At 34.0% G+C, this 20,020-nt stretch overlaps 2 protein-coding genes and 1 long non-coding RNA gene across 3 annotated transcripts in view; 1 reads left to right on the top strand and 2 right to left on the bottom strand.

The window, feature by feature from the left end:
- The window catches only part of LOC129001178 (carboxylic ester hydrolase), a 100,547-nt gene that overhangs the window by 63,330 nt on the left and 17,197 nt on the right, over nucleotides 1-20,020 (top strand). The window lies entirely within an intron of this gene.
- LOC129001182 (uncharacterized) overlaps nucleotides 1-20,020 on the bottom strand; it is a 28,433-nt gene that overhangs the window by 6,774 nt on the left and 1,639 nt on the right. The window contains exon 2 of the long non-coding RNA XR_008491400.1: nucleotides 3,225-3,392. This is a non-coding gene — a long non-coding RNA (uncharacterized LOC129001182). The remainder of the gene's footprint in view (nucleotides 1-3,224; nucleotides 3,393-20,020) is intronic.
- LOC129001180 (zinc finger protein 708-like) lies at nucleotides 1,326-2,439 on the bottom strand. The gene has a single exon (XM_054428393.1). The coding sequence runs from the start codon at nucleotides 2,418-2,420 to the stop codon at nucleotides 1,449-1,451; it is 972 nt and encodes a 323-aa protein (XP_054284368.1). The 5' UTR covers nucleotides 2,421-2,439; the 3' UTR covers nucleotides 1,326-1,448.

Raw genomic sequence — 20,020 nt, 5'->3', positions numbered from 1 at the left:
GTAAAGGATTTCTCACATGTACTGCACTTATAAGGCGTCTCTCCTGTGTGAACTAATGAATGAGTCTTCATATTGCTTTTGGATGTAAAGGATTTCTCACATGTACTGCACTTATAAGGTGTCTCTCCTGTGTGATCCAATGAATGAGTCTTTATATTGCTTTTGGTTGTAAAGGATTTCCCACAAGTACTGCACTTATAAGGCATCTCTCCTGTGTGAAACAATGAATGAGTCTTCATATTGCTTTTGCATGTAAAGGATTTCTCACATGTACTGCACTTATAAGGCGTCTCTCCTGTGTGAACTAATGAATGAGTCTTCATATTGCTTTTGGATGTAAAGGATTTCTCACATGTACTGCACTTATAAGGTGTCTCTCCTGTGTGATCCAATGAATGTCTCTTCATATTGCTTTTGGATGTAAAGGATTTCTCACATGTACTGCACTTATAAGGTGTCTCTCCTGTGTGAAACAATGAATGAGTCTTCATATTGCTTTTAGATGTAAAGGATTTCCCACAAGTACTGCAATTATAAGGTGTCTCTTCTATGTGAACCAATGAATGAGTCTTCATATTGCTTTTGGATGTAAAGGATTTCCCACATGTAGCTACTTATATAGTGTCTCTCCTGTATGAACCAATGAATGAGTCTTCAAATTGCTTTTGGATGTAAAGGATTTCTCACATGTACTGCACTTATAAGGTGTCTCTCCTGTATGAACCAATGAATGAGTCTTCGTATTGATTTTGGATGTAAAGGATTTCTTACATGTACTGCACTTATAAGGTGTCTCTCCTGTATGAACCAATGAATGAGTCTTCAAATTGCTTTTGGATGTAAAGGATTTCTCACATGTATTGCACTTATAAGGTGTCTCTCCTGTGTGAAACAATGAATGAGTCTTCATATTGCTTTTAGATGTAAAGGATTTCCCACAAGTACTGCAATTATAAGGTGTCTCTTCTATGTGAACCAATGAATGAGTCTTCATATTGCTTTTGGATGTAAAGGATTTCCCACATGTAGCTACTTATATAGTGTCTCTCCTGTATGAACCAATGAATGAGTCTTCAAATTGCTTTTGGATGTAAAGGATTTCTCACATGTACTGCACTTATAAGGTGTCTCTCCTGTATGAACCAATGAATGAGTCTTCGTATTGATTTTGGATGTAAAGGATTTCTTACATGTACTGCACTTATAAGGTGTCTCTCCTGTATGAACCAATGAATGAGTCTTCAAATTGCTTTTGGATGTAAAGGATTTCTCACATGTATTGCACTTATAAGGTGTCTCTCCTGTATGAACCAATGAATGAGTCTTCATATTGATTTTGGATGTAAAGGATTTCCCACAAGTACTGCAATTATGAGGTGTCTCTTCTGGGTGAACCAATTAATGTTTCTTTGTATTGCTTTTGGATGTTAAGGATTTCCCACATGTAACTACTTATATAGTGTCTCTCCTGTATGAACCAATGAATGAGTCTTCATATTGCTTTTGGATGTAAAGGATTTTCCACATGTACTGCACTTATAAGGTGTCTCCCCTGTGTGAACCAATGAATGACTTTTCATATATCCTTTGGATTTAAAGGATTTTCCACATGTAATGCACATGTAAGGTGTCTCCCCTGTGTGAACCAATAAATGAGTCTTCATACTGCTTTTGGATGTAAAGGATTTCCCACAAGTGCTGCAATTATAAGGTGTCTCTCTTGTGTGAACCAATGAATGAGTCTTCATATTGCTTATGAATGTAAAGGATTTCCCACATGTACTGCACTTATAAGGTTTTTCTCCTGTGTGAACTAATGAATGTTTCTTCATATTGCTTTTGGATGTAAAGGATTTCCCACAAGTACTGCAATTATAAGGTGTCTCTCCTGTGTGAACGAATGAATGAGTCTTCATATATCCTTTGGATGTAAAGGATTTTCCACATGTACTGCACTTATAAGGTGTTTCTCCTGTGTGAACTAATGAATGAGTCTTCACATTGCTTTTGGATGTAAAGGATTTTCCACATGTACTGCACTTATAAGGTGTCTCTCCTGTGTGAACCAATGAATGTCTTTTCATATTGCTTTTGGATGTAAAGGATTTCCCACATGTACTGCACTTAAAAGGTGTCTCTCCTGTGTGAAACAATGAATGAGTCTTCATATTGCTTTTGGATGTAAAGGATTTTTCACATGTACTGCACTTAAAAGGTTTCTCTCCTGTATGAACCAATGAATGTTTCTTCATATCGATTTTGGATGTAAAGGATTTTCCACATGTACTGCACTTATAAGGTGTCTCTCCTGTGTGAACCAATGAATGTCTCTTCATATATCCTTTGGATGTAAAGGATTGTCCACATGTACTGCACTTGTAAGGTCTCTCTCCTGTGTGAACCAATGAATGAGTCTTCATATTGCTTTTGGATGTAAAGGATTTTCCACATGTAATGCACTTATAAGGCGTCTCTCCTGTGTGAACTAATGAATGAGTCTTCATATTGCTTTTGGATGTAAAGGATTTCCCACATGTACTGCACTTATAAGGTGTCTCTCCTGTGTGAACCAATGAATGACTCTTCATATATCCTTTGGATTTAAAGGATTTCCCACATGTACTGCACTTATAAGGTGTCTCTCCTGTATGCACTAATGAATGATTCTTCATATATCCTTTGGATTTAAAGGATTTCCCACATTTACTGCAATTGTAAGGACTCTCTCCTGTGTGAACTAATGAATGATTTTTCATATTGATTTTGGATGTAAAGGATTTTCCACATGTACTGCACTTGTAAGGACTCTCTCTTGCGTGAGCCAATGAATGATACTTGAAATAGCCTTTGGCTGTAAAGGATTTCCCACATATAGAACAGTTATAAGGACACTTCCTATAGTGTATCAACAAATGACTCTCTACTTGATATCGTTGGAAAAAGGCTTTTTCACATGTCAAACATTTAAAAGGACGCTCTCCCGTGTGATTTAATATATGAATCTTCATTGCGGGTCGAGATGAACAAATTTGCTTACATATTGGACACTTGAGAGGAACATTTTTACTTTGAGTTATCATTTTCATTGTTGCATTTTTATTATTTATGAAATTTAACACAACAGCCAATAACTAATCAGAAAAATCAACAAATCAGAGATGTATTTAAATAGTAACCTTGTTTGTAGGACATGTTAAATTTAGAGCAGTTATATGATAAGCTACCTCTCTCATTCAATATTGAATCGTCCCGTAGTCAAATCTTGCTATGCTCATTGGGTATTTTACAATATACTTGAGTGATTTTCCTTTTTCTCTTGTATTCCTTTATTCTTTTGTTGTAATTAACTCACAATTCCATATTATTTGTTGTTTTCTTTTTACCTTCTCATCCTACAACAAAACATGTTTATTATGATTTAAAAAAAATTCCAGTTAAAAAAATCTTATAGCCTATATTAAAAAACATTTCAAAAACTTATGACAGCCACCCTGATCATACTACTGGACTAATTTACAAGCAGGTTGTTTCAATAGAAAGGTTAACTGGCCCATATCTGCAGGTTTTATTCATATTTTGTGAATATTTATGCTAATTGGGTTAAAAATGGAAATTGTACTTTTCTTATGGAGATTTAACATGGGGCTAACTTTATATGTAGACAAGCATGTTTATTTAAAACCTTTTTTCTCAGCTCCTGTGCATCGCAGGGAAAATCTACGCATACTGTTAGAAATATAATTGCATGTGAGGCTGATTTAAAAATTGTAAATTTCCCAGTCCACAATACTGATTCCATGTATTTTTTCCGGTTATCAAAACGAAAGAACATTTTGATACACAAAGAATCTCCGGCTCCTGACCTGAACGATGCCTAGTTATTTAATTTCATTTACGGTTACACATTATTGCACTAATTAAATCCATTATGTAAGGAAACACGTTTTTAACCTCACTTGCTTTGGATTTGCTTTCAAAATGTGATTGGAAATTGTTGCGGTATTTGTATACAACATTTTAATGTAAACATGTCAGTGACAGCTAAAAAAAATAATCTTGATCAAAACCGCTATTCGTTATTACATAGATGACGTATGTGATAAACTTTGGGAGAACACTTGACAAAAATCGCACAAAATCGGGGTTTTGATCGTCCGTTATTTTATTTACAAAGTAAGGAGGCAATGTTTTAATGGCTAAAGACACTTTTGCCAATCCACATTAACATGATTTTAATCTTCATAAGTACCCTTGTTTTTCAGGAGAAGGCTGCGTAAAATGCCTTCTGGGTCGTGACAGAGAGATGGACAGAAAATGAGATAAGACCTGTTTCAGCTTCATTAATGTATGAAACGTAAAAATAACCAAACATATATTTATTCTGAGCAACGTACAGACAAATCTCTTACATTTATTTATATAAAATAAACTTTAGAATCTTGGGAGCAGAACCTGTACCTCTTAACCTCTGCTCTATGAACTGTCAAATTTAAGTATTTACAGCTGACTTCAATAATTTATTTGATTATTTACATTCTTCCAATAGCTCCATACGCTTAACATACAAACTTTACAGGCCAGTGGGGCTAAGCCCTAAGATTAAATACAAAACTGAATATGCCTACCTATATGTTAATCGAGACAAAAACTAAACCAACGAATCAAAAATGATCAAAATTGGTCAAGCCTTTCTGGTGTAACTAACACGTCTTTGTTATACTGTATATATACAGGGTGTTTCAGTAAAGCGTAGCAGGCTATGCAGATTCAGATTCTACATGCAAAAATAAGTCGAAAATGTTGAATAAATTTTTTCGATTTTGGCTTATTTTAGCCGTAATCCGCCATTTTGTATTTTTTTGAAAATAATTAATAACTCAAAAACCCTTGGAGATATTTTTATGAAACCTGGTATAAACTTTAAGTCTACAGGTATAAACATTCTCCAAAAATATCTTTGATCAGGCTCCACAAATTTCAAAATGGCGACCATTTAAAGTTTTGTTTTAATGGCCGGTTTTCATTGAATTTTACTTTAAAACTCGAGCAATTGCGAAGCATTACAGGCGACTCAAAGTTTATGGAAATACTTACGATCTACACAACAGTTAGATATAATTAAAATCTTTTGTAAATATCTTATCTTTTTTCAAAAAGCTGATCTTGTTTTTTTAGTGTTTTTAGTGTAAAAAAAAACATTATTTCTATTTCTTTTACATGGTTGTGTTCTATGACTTTTTCTATGTTTCCATTGTTTGCAAATCGGTTATTTCAATGATTGCTCAAGAAATGTAGCACAGTGTTAATTCAGTTTTATTTTTAGTATATCAAATTGTCCAGGATATCTCGCTATTTTCCATTGTAATAATTACACCAACCCAAGTTTCGTCTACAGATGCAATATGCCAAAGAATATCACCTACATACAATCTCCAAGAAGTGGTAAAAAGGCAGAAACCAACCCATATAATAGATATAAGTTAACTCCATAAGAAATAATTTTAAAAGTTACTGTGATATTAGGATTTTCCACTGATTTGGTAATAGAGCATTATATTGCAAAACATGACACGATGCAGAAGAAAATCAATTTTAAAATCAGAAAAATCCATTGCAAATACTGTACTTCATTTTGAAAAATTCAATAAATCACAATTTAAATATTAACAGCTGTTGCATTAAAAAGTAGTGTAGAATTATGCATATGGTCGTAATGTAAACAAATCTGAAGAGGCATCTACAGACCAAGACCTTTCTTTAGAGACCCCTACCAAGTTTCTACGCCCAGCCGTTCTCTCAAATTAGCTGTAACAAAAACCCCGTTTTCCTCCTTAAGAATAACATGGGATGGGAATTTAAAGGCCGCGGGGGCAGAGCCCCAACGGAATTCACCATGTTTCTCTTTTGATGGCTCATCTACAGACTAAGACCTTTCTTTAGACACATCTACCGAGTTTCTACGCCCAGCCGTTCTCTCAAAATAGCTGTTACAAAGAAAAACAGTTTCAAATTAATATATAGATTAGGTTTAAAATGGATTTAGGTTTACAGGATACAGGGAAGGAAAACAGTGTTTTTTCAACCAAATGCTATTAAGATGGAATAAATAAATTTTCCAAATTTGATCAACATAGCCTACAACTATAAACAAGTAACACCTACATCAGTTTTAGCGAATTTCCCAAATAAAGAATAAGCTATTACCGTAGGTCCCATGGCAAGACCTGGACCCGGGACTGATTTACTTTTTTGTTTTGCGGTTCCAGGGTGTCTACTACATTCTGGATAAAAAAATTCATGGACAATTCCCGTACATTTAAGGACACTTTGCCGTAACCTTTGTCGGTGTCATTAAGCCTACCGAATAATTTTCCTGATTTGTCAAACTGTATTAATCTTGTTATTCACTGTAGTTGTACCAGAGAGAAAAGTAAATAATAATAGATAAGAGTTAAAAATTACAAAATAGAAATTTATTGAAAGTAAACAAACATAGGCCTACCTATACTTTAGGTAAAGCTTTTATAGTGTAACAGAGAAACGCAATCATTGTCTCCTGCGATAGCGACAAATATCTCCATCCGTCACGTAAACTTCATAACATAGCTTATCCTATCCAGACCGATTAATTTGGCATGATTCGCCCTGGCACAACGTTAGGTTCTTGATTACTTTTGAAACAAAAATTGTAATGCATATTGTTACTCAATTCTTAGTACAAAATCAAGGTATGGTAAGCGGCTATTAATAAGCAATAAGCACAGAGTAAGATTATTGTACATTTTCATTTGCAAAGTTAATATCGACACATAGCAATCATTAGTTGTTTATCTTAGGCTCAATTACATTTTCTTAATATATTTTACAGCTCTTTCAAGAATCAAAATACCCAGGCCTAAACGTAATTATTTAGGAGAGCCTATAAAAACTGAGTAACAAAACAATGAGGTTATAATAGCAGCAAAGTCACTATCTTCATTCTAGTTCATCAGATTTTGATTATTTAAAGAATACAACTCAATAAATAAATATATGGGAAACAAAAAACATTGAAACCTGAATAGCCAACAATATAAGACACAGATACAGAAAATGCAATGACATAATTTGAAACCAAGCAGGCCTACATAGTGATAAAACATTAATGCAAACAATGCTTGTGGTTTTGTCAATTGAAAGATAAAATGTCCATAAAAAAGGGGTTAACTTACAAAATATGACAAAGACTTAATAAGACAAAAACAAAATAAGACTTACAAAATAATGTAGATTATTTACATGTTTAATATGAAACCATAAACAGTTTTATGGCACTAGGCACTGGCCCCGGCAAATTGAATCTTCAAGCCGAAAGTACAAGTAAGAAGTGAAATTTAACAGCCATTATAAAGCTATTATTTTCACGATAAAATAGGTTTGGGATCTAATAATAATTACCCTAGTAATAAAAAAAGAAGTTGTAAAGGAATAAAAGTGATACAGCTTTTATGAGCTAGCTGCTGAGTCAACAGTTCTTGGAAGTACTTGACTTGACACTACTTGATTGTCGTGATAACAAATTAATGGGTTTGAGATTGTTAATGGGATTTTTATTGCATAATTACTCTAGTAATAAATTATGAAAATGTGAACAAACATCTGATAAACCTTTTATGTGCTCCTAACCAACTAGCAATCAATAAAATTATGGCCCATTAAAAATTTAAGGACATAGTCTGGCATTTAAGGACAATTCCCGTACATTTCATGGCCAGTAAAAATTTAAGTACAATTCCCGGTTTTCCCAAATTTCCCGGTTGGTAGACACCCTGGGTTCCTAGAGGCCAAAAACACCATCCGTTCAAATTCATATATAGGCTAGGCTATGTGTCCGTTAGAGCGATAACTTGAGCAAAAATTATCTGATTTTGATGAAATTTGGTAAAACCTAGACGTTTATTCACACGAGTTTGCGAACCAGCATAATCGGACTATGGAAAAGGGGTTTATGGGGTAAAAATTGATTTTTCACATTTTTGACCCTAAAACACAAAATTTCATAATTCTATCCAAACCATTTTGTAGAGCTTAAAAAATAATAATTTTGCATATTGAAGAGTTGTTGTATGTTCATTGTATGGTTTTGGAGATAGGACTAGTTAAAAAAAATTGTAAATTTAAAATTCCCTTGTTATTCTTCATTTTATTCTTCTGTTCATTTCATACTAAGCTGTCAGCATTTCAATAAAAATACACACCCCAATATCTTCCCGTAGAGCAAACCTTAGTAGGCAAAGACCATTAAGTTAGGCCTAAATCAATTTTGTATTGGCAATTATTTAATATGTCTACACTGGGATATGATGTAATTTTTAGATGTCTAGGCTTACTTACAGTTTTTTTCCGAACTGAATCCACGCTGAATCCAAAAATGCAATCAGTTTTTGTCAGAGAGATTCCTATGTGGCTGTAAAACGAAGGTTAAAATTAGGAATCTAAGGTTCATTTAGTTGTAGGCCTACCGATGGTAATATGATGTGGTCTGGACGGGTCCGTATGTGGGCTGAGGACTGAGTGAGATGAGCAAACAGTTGTTTCAATTCAATTCAATTCAAAACTTCTTTAGTCATCTCTTGTACAAAATACACGCTTGTGCATTTTTGATATCGTTATTTCATTGTGTTTCACCCACTATTTCAACTGTGCAAAAACAGTCTGGAAGTTGCATAAATTAATGAGTCGGTTCATTATAACCTAACCTTTACCTTCCTACTCTAACCTCACTTCAAAACACTTAATACAGTCACGAATCCGCCTAAAACCCGACCTACCTTCCTCACATGCCTAAATAAGAACTGATTATTTGGTTTCAAAACGAATTGATTTGATTTCATTCCGCATTAGATCAAGTATAAACAGTTGTTTGCTCTTCTCACTCAGTCCTCACTCCTCACTCAGTACAGACCCGTCCAGACCACGCCATATTACCATTACCGTACCTTCAGTACCGCTCAATTTTCCTTAGATTCGTAATCCTAACCTTCATTTTATGGCCACTACGGCCACTTAGGAATCTCTCCGACAAAAAATGATTACATTTTTGGATTCAGCGTTAAAAATACTGTAAGTAGACATATAAAAATCACATCATATCCCGATGTAAGTACAGTAAATATTTGCCCTTTTCTGTCATTAAATGGAATTTTTGAAAAATTAAGAGTGAGGTTGGGTTTAGATTAGCTGAGCTTAATTTAATATAAAAGGGATTCAATAATAAATTCTCTAAGTTAACTACTACAGTAGCCTTTGTCTTAGGGCTAAAGAAAATATTGTTACCATGCATGGAATCTCTCATTGTTGGGTTTCCTTATCACGCGTATGTAATACCGTTTATTAGTTGCTGGATACAGGAAATTATTCACTGTGACACGTTTCTTTTAGGCAATGTGGGATTCAAGGTTGCCACCTTAGGTTAGGGAAAAATCGGAACATTGCCCCGCTCCCCCCGAATTACCGTAGGCTTACATACGGCCATAAGGAACCGAAATCGGGACGGGTGGCAATCCTGGTGGGATTATGCACTATGGCTCGTTAACAGACGTTGAAGGTTAAAATGAGGAAGAAGTTATTACTAGTAAGTTATTGAACGAGAATTGATTCCATTTTTTAATAGCCAAATTAATGTTGATGTAGTAATAACTTAGGCTATTTACTTAGTTTATGTAGGTATCGTAGTTGAGTTGCTTACTGTATTTTCTTAACAGCATCAAAGTCTATTTGCTTTCACAAATCAAATTATTGCATATTGAAATTCTGATTTTGATCTCATGTTGTCGTGTGTGATTTTGTTTGTTTAGCATTGAATGTAAACCGACCAACGTGACCATGGGAATCTATATATTTATTTATTCTCTCAAGGGTAACACCATTTTTACATTCGAATATACATTAAATAGGATTAAATCTCTTTATAAACATAGCATGATTAGGTAATAAATATGAGCAATAGGCTAATAAGAATAAATTAGAAAGCAGACATGACATGCAAAAGACATACCCTAACCAGTATAAAAGAAAACAAAAATACATTACATAGGCTGAATCATTTCAAGTGTAAGACATACATAAACATAGCAAATTTGGAATAGGCTACTAAAATACGTGCAATAAGAATGAAAGTGAAAAGCAGGCATAAGATGCAAAAGACATAACCAGCAAATAATATGGCACATAAATAACAACAACAGGTAAAATATGAAGTGCAAAAACATAACGACAACAATATTTAACAATATGCAACCGAGACATATAGATAGATAGACATATAGATTTATATATCACCAGAAACTAGATTTTTAACTGAAAATAACAGTGCAAAAATTTTTCTGCGCCCAAAAATATTAACGGAGTTACGGCTGTTTTATTTACCCTTGTTATTTACCTTATTCACCTTTTTATTTACTGTTCTACTGACTAGTCTATTTTAATCGAACGATATTTCCTCACCAGAAACTTGATATAACATGATATAACTATCAAGTTTATGTAAATCGTAAGTGATTTTAAGTAAATATAAGACTCACACTAACAATCAATAGGTTAATTAACGCAAACTTATTAATTTCAGCATATGACTAACGTTCGGGAAACAAGATAGCTAAGCTGTACGCAGCTACTTTTAAAGTGAAATCTGTGAAAAATGGTTAGTGGCGGCGGCATGATGGATTTGACAAAATCCAGTTCTAGTAATCCAATCCACTCCACAAAATAGGCCAACATCGTTACTTTAACCATAGATAAAACATAGTCCCTTAGTAGATTTCCCATCTTTATGGAACAGCTGAAGCCAATTTTATTGTTAGTTCCGTCCGGTTTTCTGTAGATGTCGTGTTTTGTTTACAATTTGTTTCTATTATTTATGTTAAAAAAGGTTCAAATACCTGCTATTAAGCAATCCAAATTTGTTGTTAGAACAACTAGTTTCGGTGTCTGTGTGACACCATCATCAGGCTGCACAAGGACAGTTTTCTTTCTTCATACGAAGAGCGTCATATTTACACGAAAAATAAATAAACATTTACAGACGACACAAACACGAACACGAGACATTTATGGTAACTGATCAGTTAAGAAAACAGACGACGCTAACCCGGCGGAGTTTGAGTCCAGACTGCAAGTTTTCTTAACTGATCAGTTACCATAAATGTCTCGTGTTCGTGTTTGTGTCGTCTGTAAATGTTTATTTATTTTTCGTGTAAATATGACGCTCTTCGTATGAAGAAAGAAAACTGTCCTTGTGCAGCCTGATGATGGTGTCACACAGACACCGAAACTAGTTGTTCTAACAACAAATTTGGATTGCTTAATAGCAGGTATTTGAACCTTTTTTAATATTATTTGGCAATCCGGAGGCTAACAACTACAATGAATATTATTTATGGTTAGTTTCTCATTATTTGTGTCTCACTGTTTGGTTATGTAGCTAGTGGACGAGTTATTGTTTATGATTAGATCATTTTATTTGGTTAAACGACGTTTTAAATTACTGAAATAACAAGAAACAAATTGAAAACAAAACACGACATCTACAGAAAACCGGACAGAACTAACAATAAAATTGGCTTCACCTGTTCCATAAGGATGGGAAATCTACTAAGGGACTATGTTTTATCTATGCTTTAACCATGTAGCTTTTATGCCCTTTTAAATCCTTAGGCCTATAGAATAAGGATTTTTACGTAGGCATACTTCTAAAGTCTAACAACTACTATTAAACATACACTAACCAACAAAGACTTCTCATTCCATTCTAAAATCTGAAGTTTTTCCATGTCTAGTTCATGTTGGTGACACTTGAGCGCTAGTGTTATAACACTTTGTTAAATATTAACAGAGAGTACTACAGTATTATTAAATATACTAGTTAACCGCCCGTGCTCCGCCACGGGAATATTGTCAGCAATAAAAGAAATAATAATTATTAACAAATACCGTTTATCTTTGTATTTTATTTAGGGGTTGTTTAATTTTTTACATGAAATATAACTGATAGTTTGCCTGTATAAACTATTTTATGTTTATCAAACCGATATATTATTTTAACCAAATGAATGTTTTATATTAATTCGAGTTTCATTTGAAAAATAAATAGTATACGAACTGGGCAATGCTGATAACCTAATAAGCAGCTATTTATGATATTTAGATAATTTGCTCAAGTACATGGTGAGGCAGTGGAACGGCACGATTTAAAAAAATCATGAATAATTTATTTAGAAGAAAAAGATAGTTGTTTTAACATAAATCCTAAGTACATGAGTAGAAATTAATGTATCACCTTAAAAATAAAAATATTGTTTAATACAGTGTCAGTAAAATGGTGTATTAGGTTTTGCACACATTTTTGAATTATGAATTGAAATGACCCCATGACGGTTTTTAGCGTTTCCATAAAGTCTGCAATCGTTTTATAGCGCTTTATCGTGCTAGCAGTGGCTTCAAAGTTATTCACCCAAAGGGGGGTAGCTTTCCTTGATGGCACGGGAGCCCGCTGCGATAGACTGAACTCACAACAAAAAGCGCGCTGAGCACAAACCATTATATACACGTTTTTATAAATATGCCTTTCCAGCAAACGTGTGTTGTGCACTCGTCCAACGCTCCATGGCTACTGAAATTTCCACTTTTCTAGACGGCTATGGCCATTTCCCCCGTACTCTGATAGCCCCCAATTCCTTGTCAGCTGGTATAGGAATCATGCCATTTCACTGCCTCACCCTGTATATTCCTACATTCGTCGTTTTTTTTTTCATTACATTTGTTGTATGGAATAAAGATAGTCACTTAGCCTACATGTAAATCACACATCAGCAGTTGGTCGCATTTCACGAATCTTTGACCCATACTGTGAGTAAAAGCTGTGTTTACGTCGTATATATAAAGTTGGGCATACTTTGTTCAATGTTAGAGGGTATTAACGGTCCAATTTTATGGAAAAGGAGTCGTGGATTTTAAAACTATGTAGACTACCACTACCAGAAAGATGTTGATTCAAGTGAGACTTAGAACTGGCCATTTCAAATGCAGATTTGTATTATATTTTACTCAAATAGTTTTATGTCTCTTTTGACCCTTAATACTTTTTTTATAGTCGTTGTTGATAAGATTTTCCATAAACTCAAAATGTTGATACGGAGTTCATTTTACCCTCCCCTTGTGCAACATAAGGAAAAAATATTTGTGTCCCAGTTAGTCTGTTCTGACTCAAAATTCATAGATTTGAGGTACTGACAAATCCAATCTAACGACCCTAATTAAAAAAATTTTATTTTTTAGAAGGGACTTCCAGAGCACATTTAACACCATCACTGCTCTTTACCTTTTTAGTTCGATGGTTCTCTACATGTTTTTTTCGTTCTGTATGTCTCTTTACGCCCGGTTAATGATTACCTACCTTTTCTTTTTCTTTTTGTACTTTTCACACCCTGGGGTTAATGATAAAGTTTTATAACGCTATAATGACCCTAGTCAACATTGCCATTAAACATCAAGTCACATACTTCTTCGCCAGAACCGAATGGTAAGTCACAGTTTCTCAAGCAACTTCCCTGTGTACTACTATGGGTATTATTTCACATTCCAAACTTAAACTTAAACTCAATTACCACTTTCCTTCAGACTTTGCAGGAAAACTAAAACATTTCAAAAATAAGTTAACAAATACACTTTCCTTGATCAAAATCGTGTGTTTATAAACAGAAACTCCAAGTTTAATAATTGCATACTGAAAGTGAGGTTATAAAAATAATAACAAATGTCTGACAAACATTAAACAGCTGACGAATAATTTATAAACTCTGTATTATATTCTTCAATAAGAATTGTATTGACTCGACCTTTAAAGGGCTGTAGGTCGTAGCCCTTAGAAAAAACGTACATTCTAAGGAAGTTCGGCAAATCTACACACTATCCCCTTTAATTTGAGACATAAATCTTGTATAGATCGGTCCAGAAATTACTGAGAAAACAGTGTTACAACTGTGTATTAAATATATAGATTTGTAATGAACTGTGCTTTACATTTAGTTATATAACCAGGGGATATGAGTGATTGTGTTATTGACTTAAATACAGTAGACTCCCACAAACTCGGCACTCGATAACCTGGCAGTCTGGATAACTCGGCCATTACCTGGCTCAGAAAATTAGTGATTATTTGAGTCCGAATTCAACATGGACTCAAGCCAGCTCAAGTCAAATCATTCGCAACTCGTAAAAAGGATTTGTTGTAGTGATGCGCGATTGCAAGATGTTTGAACAATCAAAATTTTCCTTCTCGAGAAGTTCCGCTGATCGATTGTTTCGATTGCTTAGCGAGAGGTTTGTACAATCGAGATGTTTCTCTCGATTGTTGCATTTGTTAAGCCTAACAGTCTGTTTGCATCTGTCTACATTTCATGAGAGTTGTTACGAGGATGTTAGTTCTTCTTCTAGATTCTTATAGAATAGTAGACTATTATGCACAACATACATATACTGCTGACATACAGTCTAACTTTGATATAACGAACCTCGATACAACGAATTCCTTGATATAACGAATTTTTTTAAATCCCCTAGAACTCTCCATAAGACACAATGCATATTTTACCTCTACATAACGAACAAACCATAACAACGACCTTGATTTAACGAATTTTTAGTGATTTCGGCTAAAATAAGACACCTCAATATAGCGAATTTATCATTATCAGAACCTCTACATTGCGAATTTAACCTCTGCATAACGAATTGTCTACGTCTTTCCCTCGATATAACAAATCCCCCACCCCATTATTGTTTTTGAAAAATCTGTTTCTTTATCAAATGAAATGGAAAGGTGACGTCATCGCTTGCGCTAACATTCGTCTGCTCCGTTTTACACATCTCCGTCTGCTGTCGCTGCGCGCGCTATGTTGCAACTGAGAACGAGAACTGATATTATTCACTGAGGACTGATGACGACGTAATGTTTAGTAAGCTGTGATTGGGCGATAAGTAACTATGGTGAATTGTACAATTTTTGGATAAAGAGAAACCTAAGAAAGAATATAAAAACAAAACCAAAGAGAAAGAATAGCAACATCCTTATTTTAACATTTCTTTTTCGAGTGTTTTTATTATCTTTAAATTGGCTATGATTATACACTTTTATAATGACTTAATTTATTGTTTTCAATACGATTTTTGTCAACTAGTAACACCAATGCTACAGTTAATGATTATTATTGACATTCCTCTGTTGTGATAAATCAGTTAAGTAGCCTACCGGCCTATCACGAGCAGTAGCATACAAAACTTTCTACTACTGTTTTGTTTTGTTCTTTACAAGGTTTTTGACTACGCAATACAGTGTTTGGCTAGGTTTTAGGAGGGTTAAAACAAGCTTTGATTTTAAACTTACAGTTTTTAACCTGTATCAAGGTCAATGCCATTTTCATGATTGCGCAATATTCAAGATCCCTCCCCTTTTTTATGCCGGATAATTTAGGTTCTACTGTACAATGTAAACACTGTACTGTAAAGTATTGTAGCCTATGCTACTTTAATTGTGTTTTAATGATGTCTAATCCCGACCTATATTGACCGACGCTGGTTCTGAACCTCGACTTAGCGAAATTCCTGCAAACATAACCTCTATATAACGAACCCCGTTTTAACAAAATCCTTGATATAACGAATATTCAGTTCGGTCCCTTCAGATTCGTTATACTGAGGTTGGACTGTATAAATAAGCACTTACAGTACGTCACTCGGTCATTGCAACAAAAATAGAAAATTATTTTAAAGTAATGGGTAATGGTAAATAATACTGCTGTTAACATAACATTTATGAGAACCTTCTGTCTCGTTGTAAACATTTCAATTCAAATACAAACATTTTGTTTGTAAAATATATCGTCTTGTCAATAGTTTTTATTGAGTGGTATTAAATCACTATTCCGTAGATAAAGTAAATAAGTATTATATTAATAAACCTTCCTTGGTTTGAAGTAAGATATACCTCTTATTGGGAGTCAATCCCTGGCAGATGCAATAGAAATTAGATGGTAAAAAATGACGATGCCGCACTTAACGAAACAATCGTCATGAACATCTCGTTAAAACCTCTCGCCTCTCGGTTCTCTAGACGAATGCGAGATACGGATACAAGAGAAGAGAAGCCGTGCTGAAACGAAACAATCGTCATGAACATCTCGTTAAAACCTCTCAGTAAGAACCTCTCGCTAAGCAAAAATACAATTGAAATGTCTCGAGAGGTTCAAACAATCGAAACGTTTTGATTGTAACAACTCGCAATCGCGCATCACTAATTTGTTGTACTATATCTGATGACTTAATACTCACTTGTATTATAAATATAAAAAAAGAAGGCAGGTAAAAGGCTTAAACATTTTATTGTTCTTAATTTAAACCCTAGTTCCCGATAACCCAGCATTTCACAAACTCGGCGCTCTTCCAGTCCACATTACGCCGAGTTTGCGGGACTCTACTGTAACACGTTGTTTAGTCTATGACGTATTATTTTAAAAATTAAACTACCGGTATTCTAAACTAACCTAACCAAACTTGCTGTAAGTTAACATAAAATATAAGTACGTGATGACAGAAAAGGCATGTGTGGAAGGCAAGTCGGACTTTATGCGGATTCGTGACTGCATTAAGTCCTTTGAAGGTAGGTTAGATTAGGTAAGTTAAAGTGTAGGTTATAGTGAACTGAGTTGATATTTTACATTACACACAGGCAGTTGTTGTGCCTTTAAAATAGTGTGTTAAACACAACGAAATAACCATTTCAAAAATGCTTGCATTTTAAGTTATTCAGTGCCGTGTTGTTTCTTAGATGTTCGTATTGTAGCACGTGTACTTTAAATGTCTTTGATTGACTTATTTTTCTTCTCTTCTCTTCAATTCCGTATTTTCATTTTCATTTCATGTTCAGTACAGTTCTACAAGTAACAGTTAGTCCGTTCCTTAATTTTGTAATTCGGCAAGCAGTAGCAGACTAGAATAGAATAGAAGGTAGGAGGTAGATAAAGGAAATCAAAACGACAATTATCTTTGGCCTCTGAGACATTTTGGCACTGTTATTTCTAGGTAAAAAGTGAGTCTCCTACTTTAATTACTTATAATTAACGTAATATATCAAGTATCTGGGGATCGCCGGAATTTTATCCCCCTGGAATTTTACCCCCTGGGCAAAGCTGACGTCACTATGACATAGTAACCTGAGTGACCAAAAGTTCGTTCGCGGTCGGAATTTTACCCCCGCGGATTTGGAAGTCTAATGAAAATAGCCAGAGCGTGATTAATTAGATTAGCGATAAAAACCGGAATTTTAGACTACCCCCTGTCCATATAACCAACGTTTAGACAACTGAAGATGTACGGGCCGGATTTTTACCCCCGGAATTTTACCCCCGGATTTTTACCCTCCGGAATTTTACCCCCTGGCCGATTTTAGAAATCGAATTATTGGTTTTCTTATTTATGTTTTTAATTAGTTGTAAACATTTCATTATTTAATAGCCTATCTTTATTTATTTATTTTGTAATCTCAAATAAGTAGGCCTAAACCAAATTCGCTGTTTAATTTTGATGTTCGCGATTTGCGTTTGAGGCCAACTGTTGGTTAATAATAGGTATGTAAAATAAACATAGCTCATTTAAATGATAATTGGGAGAAAATGTCTTTGTAAAGAAACAATAAGGCATATTATGTTATTGTTACAACACAAACGAAAAACATTGTTTTAACCACGGTTGTATAATAAATCGTTAAAGAAATCTTCGAATCCATTACCATTCTGATGTTTGTTTATACGTCATATTAATCAACAATTGTTGGCTTCAAAGATCGAATCCTGATAGGCCTACTCGAATCTCAAAATTAAAATCAAAAACCTTTTCGATTATTTGATGTTACAAATAAATTAAGATAGGCTACTTAATAATAATAAACATACAAGCAGAAGTAAATATAAAAAAATTTAAAAATAAACTTAAGAAATTTCTCATTAGCAGGGCTATTTATTCATTTGATGAACTGTAATTAACTTTTCTTTCCCTACTTAATCAATGTATGTTTTAACTGTTAGTTTTATGTTCTTTTACAATTTTTCCCATTTACTATAAGCATGTATGTTTTATTATAACTTATAAGAAATGTGACACTATTCATGTATGAGTGAAAATTTAAAAACGTACGTTTTCAGGAAAAGCACTTTGCAAATTTTTTTCCCCTTTTGTCAAAATTTTTATTATTATTTTTATTTCATTAACATTTGAAGTTTCATAAAATGTCCATGGTAACGCAATATCTTTGGTAGTTTTCTTTTTAAAGAGCATCTTTCGTAGAAAAACATAAAATCCTGTCACGACCATAACGGACGTTTAAATGAATATTAAAAATAGTTAATATTATTTTTATAACTATGTTTTGCTATAAACTAATTTACTTTTATGACCATTATACAATAAAAAGGTCACTGAGCTTTTGGTATATTTGGTCTTTCTAGAAAAATGAAAAAAACTCAAAAAATAGAAAAAAGCCAATAAAATCTTTTTAAGTTTGTATAACTTCGAAAAAACTTACCTGAGACCCGAAAAAACGTTATGTTTGTATAGAGGTGTGCTTCTTTTGTGTATAAAACATTGAAATATGACGATATTTTAATTTTTGAAATTTTTATGATAGAAATCATAAACGTGATGGTCAGGGACAAGCGGTACGGTCGTGAATTCTCTGGAATAATCAAAATCTTTCTAAACAATCCTTCACTTAGACTGTTAGTTATAATAAAACTATGTGTTTCAATTGAACTAAACTGTTCAATTTACAATTATATTAAAGTTATTGTCACGACCAAACACACTATAATCCATAAGGCTGGATTGGTCGTGAAAAAAACCGCGACGGTCGTGAAACTTTGGTCGTGAAATTACGTGTTATTTGGCTCTGTTCTGGTGGTAGCCCTGCACCTCATGTTCGAGGATACAAAGTGGACTTCTAGGTTAATCTAGCAATTGAAATGTCTTATAAACAAAAATTAACACCATGTCTACTTCATCGAATGACTACGTACGGTCATGGACACACCAAAATTACAAAAAACACAATCTTTCCTTTATTAATCTTGTAATTCCTCCTTTCAACTCAAAACGACCGGCACTACAATCCTGACGTACACCCCGAACTAGTCTCTAAAACCAACTGACTCCATCGACGCCAGGCTTGCCACTGTCGTGCTCCAAAGTTGAAAATTTTTCCCAAATGGTCGTGACGCCAAATCGAGGGACAGACTTATTTTGTCATGGTAGTCAGTCTGCAATGACAATAAAATTATAATATGCTCCTTTTTTGTAAGTTTAATAACCATTGATGACATAAAAATATGGCTTTATATATTTCGGCATGAATAATTAGTCTAAAAACAGCGTGAAAGTTGGAAAATGTACCCTAGGGACACGTCATGGTCGTGAATTTCGAGACTTTAAAAATACAAAAAAAATACCTAGAACCTATTTAAAACCAAATAAATGTGTGTAAGATGTTGCCCCCGCCCCAAAAAATATTAAAACACATAATAATAAACTACAAATCCGGTATCTACGAAGTAAAAGGCCAGGGACATGAAAACGTACGTTTTTAAATTTTCACTCGTATATATTTCTAATGTACTTGATGAATAAAGATAATTTGAACTGAATTGAATTAAAATGCTTACTATTAAATTAAAACACAATAGGCTAAAGATAGTTACCTAATCATTCTCAATAATTTATATATCTGGCCAGGGGGTAAAATTCCGGGGGTAAAAATCCAGGGGGTAAAATTCCGGGGGTAAAAATCCGGGGGTAAAAATCCGGGCCGTACACTCTAGGTTTTGATAATTTGATGTGTTCTGATTAAATTCACAACCGTGAAAACATATGTTTAATTCCGCGTTTAATCCATCAAGCTGATGTCGCGAAACTCAAAAGTTCGTGCCCGGAATTTTAC

This window comes from Macrosteles quadrilineatus, unplaced genomic scaffold, assembly GCF_028750875.1.
Source record: "Macrosteles quadrilineatus isolate MER2022 unplaced genomic scaffold, UCM_ALF_1.0 Scaffold_8__2_contigs__length_117827958, whole genome shotgun sequence".
Lineage (NCBI taxonomy): Eukaryota > Metazoa > Arthropoda > Insecta > Hemiptera > Cicadellidae > Macrosteles > Macrosteles quadrilineatus.
Note: the sequence above shows the minus strand (reverse complement) of the source record. Positions and strands in the feature narration are given on the sequence as shown.